Raw genomic sequence first — 21,112 nt, 5'->3', positions numbered from 1 at the left:
TGAAACTTAAAGGGTTTGATTGCTCCAAATGAAACTTATGACGCCTACTTTCACAATTGAACAAAGTTAAGGGTCTTAATTACCACTTTCGCGGTTGTTTTAACATTACAGTATCAATTCATTTCCCTACGATGAATGCACTTATGCACTAGTGCAAATGAGTGATGGAGATAGCCAGTCTTCACAAAAAAAAAAATCCCGTGTAGATCACTCTTGTTGACGCCGAAGTTTAGAAGCAAAACCTCTTGATTAATAATTTTGGAGGATAAAAAATCAGAGCTACGACGGTGCGTAGAGAGAGAAAGAACAAAAAACCCCCAAATCAAAAACCCTAAAACCCTAATACTGTAACCACCGCAACCCCTTTCCGCCCACCGTTCCCCTGAGCCCATCCCTGTCGCCGGAGATGGGGCCTATGCTCTGTCTCCGGCGACCCCCACTCTTCTCTAATTATTATGGTTCCCGATCTCCTACACTTTTTTAAAACCGGTTCTGCTGCTCCCCTTTGCCTCTTCGTTTTTTCGTTGTTTGGATCGCAATCATTGTTGTGGTCGTCTTTGCGGTTCTTCTTCCTCTCCGTCGCTCTTTTTTTTTCTGTTTCTGATGGTGGTTGCCTTCGTTTGCGGCCCGTGGGTAATCCCCTTTACCTTCCCTTCACTTTCCCCACCATCAGGTTTGGTTCTTTGTCACTGTGGCTTGGTTTGTTTCTTTGGTGTCTGTTTTTTAAAAACGAGTTTCTGTCTGCTCGCTCTTTGTTGGGTTTCAGTTTTAATAAATTCCGTTTTTTTGGGTTTGTTTTCGCCAACGGTGATGTTAAGGCTCCCTCCCGAATGTAATTAATTTGATCATGAGCCTTAATGACGGGTTTGCTTGATGTGTTTGTGAGGATGCGTCCTTCTTTGTTTTACAGCTAATTTGATCTTTCTACGGGGTCGGATTTGTGAAATTCTTTCATCTTTTAACGCTTCGTGTTTTGTCGTCGGAGCTGGCTTTTAATAGGGAATTGTGTTTGCCATTCATGTTTTTCTTGGCTTTTGTTGAAGGGCGTTGGGGTGGTGGTGTTGGTTTTTGTGTGGGATTCGTTGTTGGGTTTTAATTATAGAGGAGTTCTTGTTGGGTGGGCTTAGGTTGGTTTCTTCGGTGGTGATGGTTCGGGTCAGTTGCGGGGGTTTCCCATAATCATTTGTCTGATAACACTTGTTTCCTAGCTTTACCTCTAGTCTTTCGAATCTCAAAATAATCTATTCTCATAAGAGTATTTGTGTTATTCATCACCTTTTAACGGTTTTATCTTAGTTTTCGAAGTTAGGGTGGTTTTGTGAAATGTAATGGCTACCGTTTCTATAGATGCAATTTTTCTAAAGAACTTTCTCATTGCACATGGAAATGGTGAGTTTAAGGAGGAGGACTGGGTACTTTTTAGTTCTTTCTTACCAATGGAAGGAAGTCTTTTGATTAAGGTTAAATTCCTTAAGGAGAGGGGTAACGACTTCTTTAAGTAAAATATGTTTGAGAGTGCTGGCGGCTGCTATGAAATGGCATGTTGACTTCTATGCTTGGTTTTGGAATCTATGGAGGATGGTGACGTTGACCAAGTCTTACAATTAGCAATTTCTTTGAATTTGAATCTAGCGGCATGTGCTAATAAACTTTAGGAGTATGAGGCGGCCATAAACTTCTGCTCCTTGGTTTTATCATCCTTTCCAAAAAAATGCTAAAGCTCTATTTCGTAGAGCTATAGCTTGTATGAAGTCTAATATGTTCCTGGAAGCGAAGACTGTTCTGAAAAATGCGCTAATGATTGAGCCTAAGAATAAGGATATTCTTAGAGAACTAAGTGTTGTCAAGAACCTATGGGATATTAATCATAATGGTAAAAGAAGTATTGATGATGAGTTACTATGTGAGGTGGAGAGAGAAGGTAAAAGACTTATCCCTAATATTGATAATATTGAGGACACTCCGGTTATGGATGATGGTGGGTCTTCTTGTGACTCTTGCGCTACTCCATTTTCTGTCTCCAATATCAAGGATAGCTCTGTTACTTTAGAGGATAACTCTGCTACTATTGAGTTGGAACGCAATAAAAAAGACACCCAAATGGGTGAAAATGAGCATACCCCTAACAACTCGGTTCTTGAGTTTTCAAGAAAGGGTGGAGGAAAATCACGACTAAGGATCTCCGAACAAGCTTACCAAAAAATTCTTCAAGGAAAAAAGGTGGGTTATTACCATGAAAGAGAATTGTCAATTATGACAATTCAGATCCTTAATATTGAGGTAACCAAGGAGGGAGAAATTACAAGAAACCATTATAAGAGAAAGAAGAGGAGGAGATGTTCTAAAAAGAGGAAATTTAAGACGAGGGTGGTGACTGTAACTTAGGGTAGCCATTACATTTCACAAAACCACCCTAACTTCGAACTAGATATGCAAAAAGGACGTAAGCCATAAATGTCATTCCAAACTAGATAGTGATTAGCTACACAATGTCATTCCAAATTCACATCATTTTCATACATCGCTCTGGGTTCGGGAAACAAAAGAGTGTTAACAACTTAACACACACCATGAGTTGGTCTGTTCGCTCTCAACAATGGCTGCTTGAATCTAGCTTTAACGAAACAAACTTCACCTCCTCACTGGTGGTACGACAGCCCTCCCAACAGGAGCAGCACGGCCACCAGCGGCCTGCAAAGAGATTCAACAAGTATCATTACATATTTACATTTAAGTGTATTGGGGAATTAAACGAAAGGTAACATCAATATACTTGCGCAGATACCTAATAGCTATTCCCTCCGCAATGCAATATTCTTCCTATTTGACTTTTAGAGGTAAAATTTCAAAACTTTTACTATACATATACGTAAATATATTAAACATTACAATTATGATACTAAAATACTTGCATTTGTTATAATGATAAACCTAAAATTGTGATACTAAAATACTTCCATTTGTTATATAAGAAAAATACTTTCACAAATGACCCGCATCTATAAAGCCAAAATTCTTTGGTTAAGGATTATGATAGAATGAAGAAAAATGAGTAAATGACTCGGTAAACTGGCTACACTTCTTATTATCGGAGGAAAAGACGTTTGACGCAATGCTCGATGCAATTTTCATCATGGGAAGAACACTATAATACGGAGGGCGAACATAAAAGAATGCTGCCTGAAAAGGAATGAAAAAGGCTACCTTTACTCGCATGGCTGCTGCACGACCATGACCAACTCCAAGAGAAGTGCTCTTACCCTGAGAAGTGGCAGTCAAGGATAATCAGAATATCTGCTAAGCATAGTCATCCCAGACATATGTTATGTAATAAAAAAAGAGTCGAAAATTTTATTACCTTAATTTTAGCGTCTAGACGTTTAAACATCGGAGCATTCTTTAGCATATCTGGTATGATCATAAACCTGAATAGCAATTTCACATAAGAACTGTCCCCAACATATAAAAAATTAAGCAACCACCTTACAGATACCAAAACAACAGTTACCTGACTCTGCTGCCTCGAATGAATACATGCTCTAGCTGGGCGACCTTTCCGTCCTGTAATTAAATGACCAAGTCAATAACAGAAGGAAAATCATTAATCTAGACTCTACTTAAGACCAAGTTCCTTATAATGACACTTGGATACATGTCAGTTCTCAACTACTAGCAACTGTATGAAACAAACACAATGTTGAATTGGATAATGGAAGGAGATTATCACTCTCAGGGAAATGGGTAATGAAATAGAGGAATCCTTTCATGCAACCTAATTTTGAAACCATTAAAACAAGAGCAGGTGATCATATACTATGTTACTTCAACAATTCACTTTGGCTGTATGTTGCGTGTCAAACCCTCCGATCTTCTGACCCGACACTCTGTTAACTTCATTTTTTTCCAAAACATGCAACTTTTTCACAAATAGCTGTGTCCGACACTTGATACCGTGTCGAGTCTGATTTTTGCAGCGAAGCCAGAGTAACACAGACATTCATCGATTAAACGCAATATCTATTTCACACCAGCCTTTAGTCCTATACCCTCAATACATATGATAAGACAAGTAGTCAACTACCCAAGACCATCCCTATGAATTATGAAATTATGATAACTATATTTTTTTTTTTTTGGCAGCTGTAAATAAAAACCTTACACACCCATCGAGGTAAAAAACTAAAACAAATACAATGAAAGGACGTAAGATAGGAATCGATATCCTGTAATATCCCTTAGTCATATGGTGAGGCGTCTCCACTCGAGCCAGTTGAAGAAGAACCTGAAGACAATCAGAAGAAACATCAAAATGGAGGTAATTTCGACCCATAGCCCACCGTAGAAGCTCTCTAATACCAAACGCTTCAGCTTGGCTAGCGGATTCTGCTTTAAAATTTCGAGCAAAAGAACCAACACACTCCCCCTCCGGTGAGTAGACTACCCATCCAACAGCAGCCCGAAGAGAGTCCACCCAACTAGCGTCCACTTTAGCTTTATAGGGTGAACATGTGCCTTTTTCCCCCACCAAAAAGAAAGGAAAATGATTACGAATGTCACTCCTTAAGGTGTCCATTGGATCATAAACACTAAGCCCCATAATGGAGGCTTTAGAGGAAGCGAAAGATTCAGCCTTCATAGCCACATTTGCTGCGTTAGCTTGAACATTAAAGAAGTAATCAACCGAGACTATGAAGGCTGAATCTTTCGCTTCCTCTAAAGCCTCCATTATGGGGCTTAGTGTTTATGATCCAATGGACACCTTAAGGAGTGATATTCGTAATCATTTTCCTTTCTTTTTGGTGGGGGAAAAAGGCACATGTTCACCCTATAGAGCTAAAGTGGACGCTAGTTGGGTGGACTCTCTTCGGGCTGCTGTTGGATGGGTAGTCTACTCACCGGAGGGGGAGTGTGTTGGTTCTTTTGCTCGAAATTTTAAAGCAGAATCCGCTAGCCAAGCTGAAGCGTTTGGTATTAGAGAGCTTCTACGGTGGGCTATGGGTCGAAATTACCTCCATTTTGATGTTTCTTCTGATTGTCTTCAGGTTCTTCTTCAACTGGCTCGAGTGGAGACGCCTCACCATATGACTAAGGGGATATTACAGGATATCGATTCCTATCTTACGTCAAAACCTGGCATAGTTTGAACTCTATAATACTGTCAAAAGTAGCTATTTTTAGATTTCCAAACCATCATACTTTATTTAAACAAAATTTGATGGTCTAACGAAAAGATAATTGTCAGAATTGGTAAATCCATATCGGTTGCAGAATGATTGAAAGACTTCAATATTATTCTAACAATCTAACATAGTGTGACCCACGACACTAAAAAAACAATCTATGATGAAAATATGTTCCTTTTGCAGCACCAAACAAAAATTACTATAGTGTGTATGCTTGTTTCTTACATTTTCTAATGCTATGGAAACTCTTAAAACCGATATTAAAAGTAAAAACTTAAAACGCTCCATGCTACCTTCACTGTTTGTCTACTTGTTGAGCTACCCCTACAACCATTGACAGTGTTGATCTATATTCCTGCTTTTTTTTACCATCATTGATGAGTAATGACAAAGAATCTGTGATTAGATGATGAGTAGTTGGCAAACCAAAAATCTTACAAGAAAGAAAAGCAGCAGACAGAAAGATAGAGCACAGCCTAGATCTTAGCTCGAACACTGTTCATAATAAAAACCATTATTTGTGTCCCCTAAATTATAAATCATACTTTGTGAGTCACGTAAGGAACGCTGGCAGTTAGGCAGGCCACAAGTCCACAACTCTTTTCACCTCAAGCAAAGATCGTATCACTGCAAGTCTGCAAGAATGCCTACTGAATCAACGACCCTTTGTTCTCTACATGCAAAAAATTCAAACAAAACCTCAAGGATGACCTACATAACTGGCAGGCATACTCAAAAAGTAATTGGCAAGTTGCAACTTGCAAGCATACCACCACACCGTCCTCCACCACTCACAACCCCTCAAATATGTAAGAAGCAAGCACCGATCCTCTGAAGGCATCATCCTATTTAAGCCACCCAACCTTAGCTCCTATCTAACTAAAAAAGCAATTCAAAAGCCAATTTAAAGAAAGACATAAGATTCTTGCTATAAGTTAGCACACTCTAAGAACTCTATACAAGGACAACAATGTCTCCCAATGACTCTTAAGACACTCTCGCCAGTCGCCACTACAAGGAGAGGTGGGAACTTCAGATATGCGCACCAACCCGAGCGTCTACCTCGCAATTACTTACATTAATCCTAAATCTAATCTAATTGAATCTAATTTAATTAACTACGAGCAATTCACTCACATAAGATTTGCATTCCTACAAAGCAACAACAAGAGCAATTCACTCACATAAGATTCAAGACGAAACTTGAGAGTAACCCTAAACCCTCCAAATAATCCATACCATATACACACACTAGCACAAACATGAAATATGAAACTCAAACACATAACAAACAATCCCTAAAACATGGAAAAATTAGGCTTTACACTAAATTCTAAATAACAAGAAATTGGCACATCAATTAAGAGAAAATCAAACAACCCAGATGCGAAAAACTCAAAAGAAATAAAACCCAGAAATAAAAAGAAAACCTTAGCAGTAAACGTGATGTTTTCAAGTTGACAATTCCAATTATCTTCACATTCAATCATGGTTCCTCTATAAAGTTCACCACTTTTTAATTCAACAGATACAATGTGACCTGTTGCTTCGTGCATCAACTTCACTGGTATTCCCAAGCTTCTACTCATCTTCTTCTTCTTTGATTACTGACTGTTGATTGATGAAAAAAATGCGATTTTCTCTCTCTATTCTTGTTTATCGACTGGGTTTTTCAAGACCCTAAAACCCTCTTTTGCTCCTTAAGACAAACTTGAATTAATAAGTTGCTTTTTTTAAAACAAAAAAAAAAAAAAAAAATTAAGGTAATTTTGGTGAAAATTTACGAGGTTGTTTTTAATTAGTGTAGCTCACGTGCAAATGCACGGTATTTTAGATACATATATTAGAGAATTTTACAATTAATAAAATTAATACAATTTATTTCTATTTTGAAAATGGTAGAAAATTTGCATATATAATTCAAGGAGATTGATAGGCTAAATCGCACACTTAATCAAAGATAAACCAACATGCCTAAACTAATGTAGTAGAGGTAGTCGGGATCGAATCCACAGGGAGACAAACGTGTTCTATCTGTTAAATATAGTTTGTCTAAGTAACAATTTCCAGGGGTTGATTGGTTTTGTCTATCAACTAGATTGCAAACAAGGAAGAAATAAATGCAAACAAGGAAGAAATAAATGTAGAAAAAGGGATTTATTTCAATAAAGAGATAAAGACTAGGATGTCAGGTCGCCACGGTCAACAACAATCAAAGGTAAAGTCAATGGTCGGCATAAATACGGTCTGAGGGGTAATGAAAAGGTCTTTCTAGTCCGTTATTCGCCCTAGAGTACTAATCTAGCTTTCGCTCTAATTATGATGGTCTATTGTTTGTAGCAGGTCTAACTTCTTCCAATTTTTCGATCTAGGTCAAAGCTTCCGAGTCAAATAATCAATTGCGTGCATTCGGTTAATTAAACTCTATTAAATGCTACAATTAACAACTCAAACAAATAATTATGCCAAACCTAATCATAAAACTTGGGAGAGACGGTCTCTCACTAAGTTATTGAGAGACCAATTTTTCGTACCCTTTTATTTGTATTTCGTACCCCTTTTATTGTTGATCGTGACATAGTAATTTCGTAACTATTTACATAATAAATGTACCCATTTTATCATTAATCATGATTTGTACCTATTTTATTACCTTTAGTACCACTTTTTCTTAAAATTGTACAATGGTCTCTCAATAAAGCTTATTAAGAGACCGTCTCTCAGGAGACCTATTCCCTAATCATAAAACTTGGGAGAGACGCTAAAACTTTGGAGAGACGGTCTCTCACTAAATTATTGAGAGACCAACCTTTCGTACCTTTTTATTTATATTTCGTACTCCTTTTGTTGTTGATCGTATCATAGTACTTTCGTACCTATTTATATAATAAATGTACCCATTTTATCATTAATCATGATTTGTACCTATTTTATTACCTTTAGTACCACTTTTTCTTAAAATTGTACAATGGTCTCTCAATAAAGCTTATTAAGAGACCGTCTCGTAATTAAGACCGTCTTATAACCATGGCTTCCCTAATCCCAGCAAAGGGAAATTAGCTACGCATAATTAAACTAACTAATTCAACAATAATAATAATAAGGAAGGAATTAAACATTATGACGAGATGTAAACAACGATCTAACATAAAACTCGCAATTAATAAAGAAGAACAATAATAGCAAAACAATAAAAATTAAGAACTTAATGAACGAAGGTTAATTAATTACCGAAATAAGGAAGAAAGGTTACAAAGTTGCAATCCGAAAATTCTCGAGCAAAGGTACGTTTAACAGTATTTTTAGCAAAACAAAAAATGTCCTAATATTATTCCGAGTTTCCCCTTTTATAATGATACGGGAAAATTATTAAACAAGCAACTAATGGGATAAAATAAAACTTAAACAAAACGGTCTGTTATGGATTTTAGTCGATCGACTAAAAATCTGGTCGATCGACTAAACAAACTTAAGCACAACTTCACTTTAGTCGATCGACTGAAGCAACTGGTCGATCGACTATAGTCACTGATCAGCAACGACTCTTCTGTCCAAAAGTGCTTCCTCACTTGTTCACGCGTCCCGAGGCGATAATTTCTGAGCTCTAATTCTTCCAAGTGCAATATGGGGAACAAGTTTTGGCTTGTTTAGCTCGTCTTGGGTCCAAACCTGCATAAAACACAAAGTAACCCAAAGTAGACGATTTATGGGAGAATAGTAGCTAGTCGCTACTAAATAAGCATAGAAATGCGTGCAAATGAATAGAATAATTATATGAAATAGGCACGTATCAAACCTCCCCAAACCAAGCCCTTGCTTGTCCCCAAGCAAGCAAAGACTAAGGACAAAACAACTAATGAAACGGTAGATAAACTCAGAGCTAACTATGTTTCACACGCCCAAACCAATTTAATGCAAGCAGCCAAAACCAACGTACAAAATCAATTTCAAACGAGTTATACTAATGAATCAACTACTGAACCTTCAACCTTGCAAGACTCGTATATATCGGACTCTCACGAGTCACTCATCACTCGTTAAAGAACTTGGTGAGATTATTCATTGGGAGACAAGAAGGAAATAAGACACTCACCTAACTGCAACCTATAAGAACATGCATGCAGTCTAACATGATAATTATGTCTACCGACCGTACATATGCATTCCAACCAAACAGGACCAAGACACATGTCGATGACTTACAAATATGGTGAAGTGAGGTAATTGGGTAAAAGAGGCAATAAGATTTGGAATAGTGGAGGTAAGAGCCAAGCTAGTTCCAAAACGAAACCAATAATAACAAATCCCGCTCAACAACCCAACCTTATAAGATGAAGCGATGCCAAACTGGCATAAAACTCACGCACCAAAACACACAATACTCCTCAGATAATATGGAATAACAACATAGGAGTGAAACCATCTTCTTTCTTTTTTATTCAACTTCTTTTTTTTCACGTTTTTTTTCTTTTCATTTTCATCCAACTTTTTTTTCTATTCCTTTCTTCCATTCAAACCCATCCATAACAAAATAGAATGCCAAGATTGACAAAAACACACGTACCTAAAATTATTAACTGTACTAGTTTGACTAAGGTAGGCTATATAGGAATGTGGTTAACAATTGGGTCAAAACAAGTCAATTTGGCTTATGTAAGGCTCGAGGGTAAAATAGGGGAAAAAAAGGATGCCTCTCCACACGTGACACCGCCACTAACCGAATGCATACAGGTACTAAGAGACAAAATGTCATGCTTATGCAATTTGATGTTACATATCTTATAAGGAGTACTACTCACATCCTAAATGAAACTGATCATGAATATCATTATTTATTAAGCTCTATACCTTAGAAAGTTTGAGTAGGTTGCCGATATTAAGTCAAGTCTGTTCGTTCAGTAAAGTTAATCAAAAACTCGTAGACTATGCAACGAATGTACATAAAAGGCATTGGCAATGCAAGACTTGGGCTATAAATAAAAGCACAGACGCGGTTTCATCATTATTACCTAGCCGTTCCGACTCGACCTAATATGCAAAATAAAACATGTTTTTGTAAATTTTTTTAAAAATTTTCAAATTTTTTTTATTATTAAAGGAAGAAACAATGCATACGGCAATGCAAGAAATATGCAAACTAGAATGCAATAAAAATGCAAATGGATGCAAACAAACAGATGCATACCCTCTCCCAACCAAATCACACAATGCCCTCATTGTGATCAACAAATCACCAGCAGCATCAAAATATATGGGAAAAGGGTACGCAAAACGAAATGCAAAACAAGTAAAGCAGAAAAGGAAGAAGAACTCACAAGATAGGGCGCACAAAAGGACCTCCCCAAACCAGCCAACAACAAGAGGAGGTCGTAACCAGCTCCTACTAGTCGCCGCCCGCAAGGTAATCATCATCGTCCTCCTCCCTCTCTCAGGAGCGTGAAGCAAGCCAATCGCGGTACCTCTCCTCCACCTAAGCTGTGTCCTACTCAGTAGTAGCAGTGCCAGCAGTGGCAGGGTAGCCGCCCTTTGGGTAGCGGTAGTAAGACGGATGTGGCCACCCAGTTGGTGGCAACCATCCGGAACGGGCGTAGCGGTTGTAAATAGGGAATCCGGCTAAAGCCTGGTTCAGCTCCATCCTAGTTGTACGGCTGCACATATCAAGTAAAAGGTAATCACGCCCCCTCCTGATCCATGACCAGTGGGGGCTCAAAAGGAGTGAGACAAATAAAGTGAGCCAGGTATACCGGATGAGGTTCAGTCTCCGTAGTAAAGAAGGGTGCAGTGCGTGGAGAAGCATGAGGAGAGACACGTGGAGCTCTAGAAGACTGACCCACTTCCCTAGTAGTGTGGGAAGTCGGCCTCAACCCAACATTAGATGCCCTCGGCATAGTTTAATGCAAGTGGTAAGAGGGTGTCTCTGATCGAGGTGCACCACGTGGGACCTCAGAAAGAGGGAAAAGTGGGGGTAGAGTGGAGCAAGATAAGGTCACAAAAAGTGACGTGGAGATCTTCCACGTATAGTGAGGTAGGTGATAAGTAGAAATCTTAGTCGTTATTTCCTACTATAAAAACAATTTATAAACTCCGATAAAAGGGTAGTATCTATCGGGTGTCGAATACGACGATGGTGTGGATTTCTACTCAATTCGTTCTAGGTCTATTTTAGTCGAACAATAAAAGGGTTTGAAGTTTATGCAACTAGTTGAAGCAACTAAAATGATGATAAAGCTAAGGATGTAGACGATTTATATTAAACTAGGGTCTTCGGGTTCCCCTAAGTGGGTAAAGGTAAACAAGGGTAAATAAACGGGTTTGGGTAGTGATTAGTCTAGGTAAGAGACTCAATCTCTTGGTCTCCCTAAAGATGGACACATAACCATCATTAATCATCATATCTTAACTTAATCATGCTATCAAAACACCCTAAAAACTTTCATATATAGAGCATTTAAGCAAATAATGAAGTAAGGTATGAGCTTTCACTCACACACTCCCACAAACACCTTATGTGCATGAACAAGTAGACTAACAATTCTACCCAAAACCCAATAATTAATCCCCCAATTATACCTTTAAATACCACTTAGGATCCCCCTAAACCCTAGGGGGTCACTACTCACTCATCATTCTTAAGCAATTATAAACAATTGATGAAACATAAACAAGTAAGATGGAAAACATGAAATAATTTATAACAATAACAAAGAGAGAAATAGAAATGTAAACAATTGATGTAGAGACTAGAAAATATGAGAAATTATACCAACATAAATGAAAGGTTGAGTCTTTGATTAGATAAGAGAAGAAATTCTTTAAAATCTTCTATTACAATCCAATACCCAAATGTAAACTATTGAGTAAAACTAAATTAATACTAATTAACTAGAGGATTAATGTTTAATTAAGGAAAGATTAAGGCTTGATTAACAAAGTTTGAATAAATATTAGGTGCTTGAAAATATCTAGGGTAGTGTGTCCAATGATTTAAAGAAGAGGGGTATATATATGATCTCCAAAAATTAAGCTACAAATGAGGTTGGTGGGTAGGAATGCGTGTAGAGAGGTCCTCTACCGGCTGACCGGCTGCCGGTGCCCATACTGACAGCGAGATATTGTCCAGTTAATTCAATTCTTGAGTCTTCAATAGCGGCGGGGGGGTTCCGGCCTACCGGTAGGGAACACCTATTTGCCTTCTTTTCTTCATTTTCATGATCTTCAGGATCTCTCTACCGGGAGGCCGGCTACCGGTAGCGAGATATTTGTCATTTGGCACCAATTCCGTCTTCAAATTTTACTAAGGCATAGGGGGGAGCTCTCTACCGGTTGCCGGCCTACTAGTAGAGAGTCCTTTCTCAGCAAACTCCTCCTCTTTTCCTCCTTGCTTTAACTCGAATCTCTTTATTTCTCGCTTCCTTCATCCAATTTCGGCTCATTCCTACACAAACGAGTAAAATAGTGAAAGTACGGGATCAAGGGCACAAAATAGCGAGATAAGGCTCGTGGAGCACCTCTAAATGAGCCAAAAAGCAAGGAAATAAAGGGAAAAATAGTACGAAATTGGCACGCATCAACTTCCCCACACTTAAGACTTACTCGTCCCAGAGTAAGTAACCTAAACAGTATCAAGACCCCTATTAATACTAACCATTTTTCACACTTTATTCACAATAGCCGAATCGGGTTTAGCTTTACCCGGTGCCCTTTCAACTCGCAGTTTGGCACTTCATGAGGGGAAGTGCCTTATTGTAAGGCAAGTGAGGTCTTGCTACAAAATTTTGATTCAAAATGGTGCTTAACCACCAATAGAGCATGAAGATGAACCATTCAAAATGCATATACACTTGCCTCATTCAAGTAGTATTTCTTCGAAAACGGGACAAAAAGGGTCAATAGTGGAGGATGCCGACTCAAAGTCTTACCGGGGTGTCAACCCCCTAATTTTAGCTCAAGTAACCAACATAGACAGCACGGATACCTAAGAAACAAATTCTAGGCGATAAAGTGGAAGTACATAGCTATACTCCCAAGATTGACACGATAAACTCAAGATTCGACTTCATATCGAGCCTTTGACCAAAAAGGGACCTAAGTTGGACTCTTAGGGTTTCACTAGTCACTCAAATGAAAGAACTGGGAGATTTTTGTGATAAAAAGTAACCAAAATCACTCTTCCTATCTCGACTTGCGAAGTATGCCCGCAATCTAATATGGCACACTATCCAATAACCACAAGAGAAAATGTTAAATGATGCACATTGTAGATACCTGGTATCTGCTGAGACTCCAAAAAACACCCGATGATTATCGGACTACAACATGCTTAGGAATCGCAGCGTCTGATCGACAGTTTGTGTACAACTTTACGTCGGAAAAGTTAAAATGATTTCGAAAATAAAACATTTCAAAACTTTTCAAAAGTACCTAGAGTGTTTAATGCATGACGACGGGGTCACAATGACACTAACTAGAGTCAAAACCGACACCAGACCAAAAAACCAACTCAAAATTCAAATCCCGACTCTAACAACGAGTCAAACCGAGTCAAACACAAAAAACAAACCATTCAAATGCTTCTATATTAAGATTTCCCGGAATCTTACATAGTCAAGAACCACATGTTCATCCAAATCCTAGGATAGAACAAATCATGATTGCCTTCGTGTGATAGTGACAAGACACCTCGAAGACGTGCGACATGGCTCGCGCCTCTTTGAGCAGCCCAGGTGGCCACGTCGCTCAAAACTCACACAACCACTCATTTTCCTATAAATACCCCTCAAATGCCACCATTTGAGAGTTACGCGAGTGTCCGCCCCCTCTTTTCTCCCTTAAAATTCTCGACTCGACTTCCTCAGTCACAATCCGACACGTGTTTACGACCTACCGATCATAAACACAAGCCTTACACATTGTTTAGTACCGTCATCGTGCATTAAATCACTTGACTGACCATCTCGACCACTACACCATCACTAAACTTAACAAAACACTCTTTTTACTTACCAAAACGGTTTTAAACCGAGTTTTCTGACCAAACGAGTTGATACACTTATGTTAATTTTTCGCCATAAGCCTAGCATGTAAATATGAGGGTGTAAAAATATTCTTTTATCATGTTTTCATATGTTTCATAATTATAACATGCTAAATCATGCATAACATGGTCCAAAACATGAGAAGATTGAGCCAAAACCGGACTTTTGGTTGAGGTAGAGGCTACTTACGTAGCAGATAGGCTCGCGCCTAAAGGACCCTGCCCAACCTTAAGTCCAAACTGTGTTTGATCTCTTCATCTCCTTTATTTTTATTTTCATATTTGTAATCGGTTTTTACCATTTCAAGTATTTTCAAATCATTTTTACAAATTTTTAACCATAAAACATTCTTCACCCTGGGTTCTTAATACCATGACGGTTTAATCCGTGTTTCGGTGATAATATTTGGTTAATTACATTTTAAAAGGTACTTTAAAGCCTTTTATTTCATTTCTTTACAGTTTCAAACAAATGTATTAGTCACCAATACAAAGTCATCCTTGGTTCCATATACCATGTCGGATTTTAACCCGAGTACGATGATGAATATTGACTAATTATATTCAAATGAACTTAAAACAATTAGTTCATATTCATTTTCAAAACCATTCATGTAAAACTTGCAAAGTCAAACCCGACATCGAATATTGTCAAAACAATGACGATTATTCAAGTCTCGTTCTTCAAATCAACACAAAAGCGGTCTAAACGGCCTTTTCAAAAAAACAAACGGGTTCAAATACCCCTTTTTCAACAGATTTTATAAATATTTTTCAATGGTTAGAACACGTCTTCCATCGTTGACTGACCCGCGCCTAAACATGCCACTCTTTTTTCTATTTTTCAGACCAGGAGAGACCCTCTAGCATCGCCAATAGGCTCGCGCCTCTTCTGGCTGCCTGATGCAGGGCCTGTTCCCTTTCCAGCACTAGTCTAGGATGATCCCGACTTCGGCCAACCCGAATACAGGGCGGATCAGATGACTAATTTGCTCATTCAAACACCGTATTTGCAAAACGCCTTACTAAGACAAATGGATCACGTTATGCACCATAAACCTAATTTGGTAAATGGATGTTTAATTTCCGTCTTGAATGCAAATCAACATTAAATCCAACCCGACATCTTATACTTGATACTTGGATTGAATCAACCGACATACAAAGCTCTCACATGTTAGGTTTAAACCAATGGATGTGCATTCATGCCTTTAAACCGTTTATCAACTTTTGCATTCAACCAACCAAGATCGATCAGTAGAGGCCGCTACCGCGGGCGGGATTGAGTGTCTGATTAAAGGGCTTCCCAATACGTACCTTCACCTCTTACTTAGAAACTTTGGATAGTGGATGACCTTATCCAGGGCGTACGAGTGTCATTCTAGAGATAAAATGCTAAAGAGGGACGATTCCTTATCTTTAGTATCTATGTCAAACCCTACTTTGTGCTTCGTTTGACCGAGGTATAAAGTGGATTCGAACGGGTTCCAAGCATCCCACAAATGCTTGGTGGCGACTCCGAACATCTCCAATCGTTTCGAGACCCTTACCGAGACAAAACCGACCGATCTAAAATGATCCGGTCAAAAGCATTCCTTACGCCGCCGAGCATGGCTTTCAAAAAGACCGTTGTACGTCTGCAGATTGGCTGGGCGTGTAGGTGGGCCTACGTCCACAGATTGGCGACTCCACTAGGAAAAAGTAGGACACTTGTGTCTTTGTGATCCCTAGATGGTGAGACTCAAACGAGGTCTTTGTTGAAATGCATTAACTGATATTACGGTCACGGTCGGGTTCCTTGTCCGGGCCCATAACCTAACCCTTTTCGACCAATTGGCTCATCTCTTCGGAGTGAGTTTTCCTCATCACCGCGTTTTGAATCCCGATTATGTCAAGCATACCGTTGACGTTACACATTTCTGTTTCGTCAAAGAGCTGTCATCACCTTCGAGCACGAGGCTAGGGCACCCTCCTTACACATTTTGTTTGGATTGGTATCCCTCTCGCAAATCGGCGTTTGATTGCTTGGTGTGTAACTCATCCTTTTAAGCCAAAACCCGTGTCAGCATCATGCATAATATAATGAAACTGTGAGTGCTTATGTGCTATGTGATCATAAGTCCTTCTATGTCATCTTTCAAACTTTCAAAAACATCCTTTTGCGCCGTTATAATGGCCGTTTCAAGCCTCGGTCTTTCACCGACCCTTGCTTTTCAACACACCTTTTTAGGCCGTCGTAATGACGATTTTCAAACCCGGTTTTTTACAACCATTTCAACACGCCTTTCTAGGCCGTCTTAATTACGATTTTCAAACCCGGATTTCTACAACCATTTCAGCACACCTTTATAGGCCGTCGTAATGATGATTTTCAAACTCGGTTTTTTACAACCACTTCAAAACACCTTTTTACGCCGTTATAATCGCCGCGTCAAGACACAGATTTTAACCCGTCTCACGCCGAGAATGGCTCTTTCAAAACCCGAGCAAAGCACACACCCTTTTCTCGAGACACTTTCGAGATCCCGAGGACCATGCAACGTCCCCGAGACCTTTTCAAACATTTCAAAACCCGATTTTCAAAACATACAATTTTGAATTTCAAAAACCGCCTTGGGAAACAGTACAATGTTTTCCGAGCCGACTCAAACTCAAACCGTCTTTTGCAAACAAACTTAAGAAGACCCTTTCAACTGACCGACTTGCGTAGATCCCTATCTTCGGAAGCCGTCCAAAAGAGACAAACGAATCTTTTTGAAAATCTCTATTTTCGAAAACTTCAGTCCACCATTCCAATTCCGCCTCGTGTCTATTGAGTCAGAGTAAACGTACTTATGGGTCTTTACTTATGAGTCGTCTCACCACGAGACACGTCCAACGGCGTCACGCCACTACGTTGGACGCGAGTCAAAGTCCGGTCAACACCGTCACGTTATAAATCGAGTCAGCACTGAGGTACCACACACGGTCACCCTCGTCTTGTTAAGTCCGATCTTTGTTCCGTCCTTTGTGTTGTCTGCTTTCAGTCTTTGAACCGTGTTGGATTGAGTTGTAATGTGAGCCGTTTTTCAGCCTCAGAACCATGGCCCCGTCTTCAGCTTCGTCCAACAACAACGACAATAGAGATGTCACAACCGCTCAGCTAGCCAGCCTACTCACTGCTCTTAAGGTCACCCTGGACCATGTCGAGACCCGTATCGACACCCTGGAAAACAAGGAAACTGGAGAACACAACACTCCGCCCTTGACTGAAACTGAGAAAAGACTCAAGCTCTTCGAAGAACAACTCCTAGCCTGGGGTAACAACATCCACCTTGAGAACAATCGAAGGTTTGAACCCGCTGGGGATCAATTACCCGACAACTTCACCTTGACTGATGTGCCTAAATTCAAGGGGGTGGAGGACCCACTCAATCACATCCGAGCCTTCAAAGACTACATGGCCATAAAAGGGGTCAAACATGAACTCTTCACTACCCAGATCTTTCCATCATCCTTGGAACCGATCCCTCGCCAATGGTACTACTCCCTTGACCCTTGAATCTCACTACCTGGAATGAGGTTGCAGTTGAATTTGCTAAGCAATATGCTGACAATGTCGAAATCCAGGCCAATACCCGTACTCTTGAGGTCCTAACTCAAAATGATAAGGATACCGAATTCTTAACCCGTTGGAGGAGAGTAAGCACTCAGTTGGTCAGCAAGCCAAGTGAGTCAACTTTGGTGGAAAAGTTTGTCAACAATCTCCGCTCGGTATATGCCAACTTACTGAGATACCAAAACATCAAGACATTCCAGGATCTGCAAATCCTCGAAACCCGCATTGAAGACGACCCCCGAAAGGGTGTCCTGGCCAAAACCACCGGTAGAGGCTACCAGGGATCCACATCAACCGGATCTCGCCCTTATGGTCAGACAAAAAAAATTGACGAGGTCAACCTCCTCGAGCCAACCACCAAGAGAGCTGAGCGCCCTCAAAGAGTATTAACCAACATAGGGGCAACTTATGCAAGCGCCCTAAAAAGGCTTATGGACCAAGGGAAATTACAACCAATCGGACCCACCCCGGATCCGTTTGATGCTAAGAAATCCCGGTTCTGGAACCCTAATGCCTACTGCCAATACCACCAAGGGAAAGGTCATGACACGGAAACCTGTTTCAAGCTCAAACACGTCATTCAGGACATGATCGAGAAAGGGGAATTGCCTTTGCCTCCACCAACAAAACCAAACAACAAGACAAACCCTTTGGGAATCCATGCCATCTTTGATGATGAGCCGACCTTGAACTTCTCACACCTCATCTTACCAATTGATGACGAGGTGAATGCCCTGGAGAAGGATCCCTCGGATGGGGTATTTGTGTTCAGCGCCGCAACCATGCTTGCCATGTTCCAACAAGTTGAGGAGGCTATAACCAGTCTCTCCAAAAGAATTACTCGACTGGACGACGGCTAACGACAACTGATTTTCAATCCTCCAACACCACGCCCGAGGGAGGGTCCCCCAAGCACCCAAAACTACCCTCACCAGGAAGGATTGCTCCCGCGACCATTCTGGCACGCACCCCATAATAATTACCCCCACAATAATCACCCCCACAATAATCAACCTCACAAAAATTACCCTCACAAAATTACCCTCACAAAAATTACCCTCATAAAAATTTCCCTCATAAAAACTGCCCACCAAGGAATACCCCTCCAAGGTACCCTCAAGAGCCCGAAGTCAATGGTATCTGCAGAGATGATGTGGAGGATATCTATATAGTCCCAGGAAAAGAGAAACAAGCAAAGGAGATCGGTCATCTCACCCGATCCGGACTCCCCTATCAAAACTTGAACAATTCGACAGTCATTCCAACAACGAATGACCAAACTGTCCCAGACATGGACACTCAACCAAAGGCTCCCAATAATTTAATCCTCAAACAACTGTAGAAAGCAAAAGCCAAAATTTCAATTTGGCAACTGATTGCTACATCCTTTGAGCATCGACAAGCTCTACTACAAGCCTTGGGAAAACTGACTGTGCCCTCTGCCTCCTCCCCTGAAGAAGTGGTGGCACACATGACAAGGGATGTCCCCGACCTGAATAACCCGGTCATCTTCTCTGATGAGGATATACCTCCCTTCGGAGCTAACCACAACCTAGCCCTGTACATCACCGTACAGTGCCTAAAAAAGAACGTACCCATGGTTCTTGTGGATGATGGATCTGCGGTTAATGTCATTCCCCTCAAAACAGCTCATAAACTAGGAATTAAAGAAGCTGATTTGGTCCCAACCAATCAAGGAGTACGCGCTTATGACGACACTCGTCGTAAGGTCGCAGGGCTTATCACTCTAACCGTCGCAACCGGACCACTGGAAAGGCAAACCAGTATCCAGGTAGTCGACATCGACGCCTCCTTCAACATGCTTCTGGGACGTCTCTAGATCCACGTCGTTAAGGCGGTTACCTCAACCCTTCATTAGAAAATCAGGGTCCCTTTCAACGAGAAGACGATCACAATTCCTGCTTCCCCGATCAAAGCCGTCATGAAAAAGGGAATAGCCTCCCAAGTCATTGAGGAGGACGACAACGAGATGTGGGGATTCCAAGTTGTGAATGCCCTAAATGATGAATCAACACCCTTTGATTGTGACCCATTTGCCAACCTCATAGTCAACCGCATTCTGATGCGCCAAGGTTACTTCCTGGGTCTACCCCTCAATCCGCTGAAGAGCACCTTACCTCCTTTGAAACAGGCTAAGGTCCCCAACACCCCCTTCGGGCTGGGCTATGAACCTACCGATGAAGATATTCAGGAGATGAACCTCCTAACTCGGAAACGCAAGCAGCATGGAGTTATCCTCCGCCCCTATCATTTGACCCTCAATGGATACTTTGTCCTCGAAGGAGAGTTCGAGCTCTACCACGGCTTTCCTGAGCCAATCTATGACTCTGTGGCCAAAGTCAGGCACCCGGGTGTAGACTTCATCCCCAACAACACCGAAGCTGCATCAACCGAGTCTAAATCATCCTCATGCCTCGACGGATAAGCTGTCACTCTCCTCTTTGGAGAGGATAACATCAAGCACCTCGACTATGAGGACATCATCAACATCGCTCTGAAGGATAACCAGTTTGACCCCACCGCCTTAATCTCTGATGCTGACCCAGAGAAAGCTACACAAGGCTGGAGGAAAACCGTTAAGTGGACCGATCGCCAAGGCCGCATTCTCAAGATTACAACTGGAGAAGGCCCTATGTTCAAAGAGGGAAGTGAAGAAGAATCTGAGTCTGAGTCGGAGTCAGAGTCTTTCTTAGCTCCTAGCACTCCTGATGTCCCAGGTCCCCTTCCCACCGTTTTATCACAAACTGGTGGCTACTTCAGAGGCTGAGTCAACTAAGGTCGTCCCCACCCCTATGGAAGGTGACAACCTGGAGCCTGTTCCAGGGGCCACCTCCTCTGCTATGTCGCCTCTGGCTGACCATGAGATGTCTGTCCTCTCCGAGCTTTTCGCTCGAGTCAACTTAATGAACTCTAAGTTTGCTTATGACTTGTCTCAATTTAACTGCAATGCAATTCTGAATGACTATGAGGAATTTGACTTGAGTGGCTACCCACCTCACCTAGCCAAAGAACTTGACAAACGGGAAACCAGGACCCTCCATCATTAAGGAGACCGAACCTATTAACGTAGGAACCGACAACACACCCCAAGAACTTAGGATAAGGACAACCCTGGACCCCTCGGAAAGACAACAGTTCATAGACCTCCTACACGAATACAAGGACGTATTCGCCTGGTCCTACAAAGATATGCCTGGGATCGACAGGGAAATTGCAGAGCATAGAATACCAATTAAGCCCAGAGCTAAACCCGTAAAGCAAAACCTGCGCCGAATG

At 40.8% G+C, this 21,112-nt stretch overlaps 1 protein-coding gene across 1 annotated transcript; it reads right to left on the bottom strand.

Annotated features, from left to right (window-relative positions):
• Positions 1–2,337: 2,337 nt before the first annotated feature.
• LOC141599600 (small nuclear ribonucleoprotein SmD3b-like) lies at positions 2,338–6,910 on the bottom strand. Its single transcript, XM_074419667.1, has 5 exons — positions 6,614–6,910; positions 3,509–3,561; positions 3,359–3,425; positions 3,205–3,261; positions 2,338–2,691 (listed from the first exon to the last, which is right to left on the bottom strand). Exons 1-5 carry the CDS (start codon positions 6,770–6,772, stop codon positions 2,632–2,634), a joined length of 396 nt encoding a protein of 131 aa, XP_074275768.1. The 5' UTR covers positions 6,773–6,910; the 3' UTR covers positions 2,338–2,631.
• Positions 6,911–21,112: the final 14,202 nt, after the last annotated feature.

Source organism: Silene latifolia, chromosome 9 (assembly GCF_048544455.1).
Source record: "Silene latifolia isolate original U9 population chromosome 9, ASM4854445v1, whole genome shotgun sequence".
NCBI lineage: Eukaryota > Viridiplantae > Streptophyta > Magnoliopsida > Caryophyllales > Caryophyllaceae > Silene > Silene latifolia.
The sequence above is the reverse complement of the archived record's forward strand: the minus strand, read 5'-3'. Positions and strand labels throughout refer to the sequence as shown.

Coding starts and splice junctions, on each gene's coding strand:
- LOC141599600 (XM_074419667.1), bottom strand. CDS start 6,772: ATGAGTAGAAGCTTGGGAATACCAGTGAAGTTGATGCACGAAGCAACA. Junction 3,562..6,613: donor ACATCACGTTTACTGCTAAG/GTTTTCTTTTTA, acceptor ATTTAATTACAG/GACGGAAAGGTCGCCCAGCT. Junction 3,426..3,508: donor ATTCGAGGCAGCAGAGTCAG/GTAACTGTTGTT, acceptor ATTGCTATTCAG/GTTTATGATCATACCAGATA.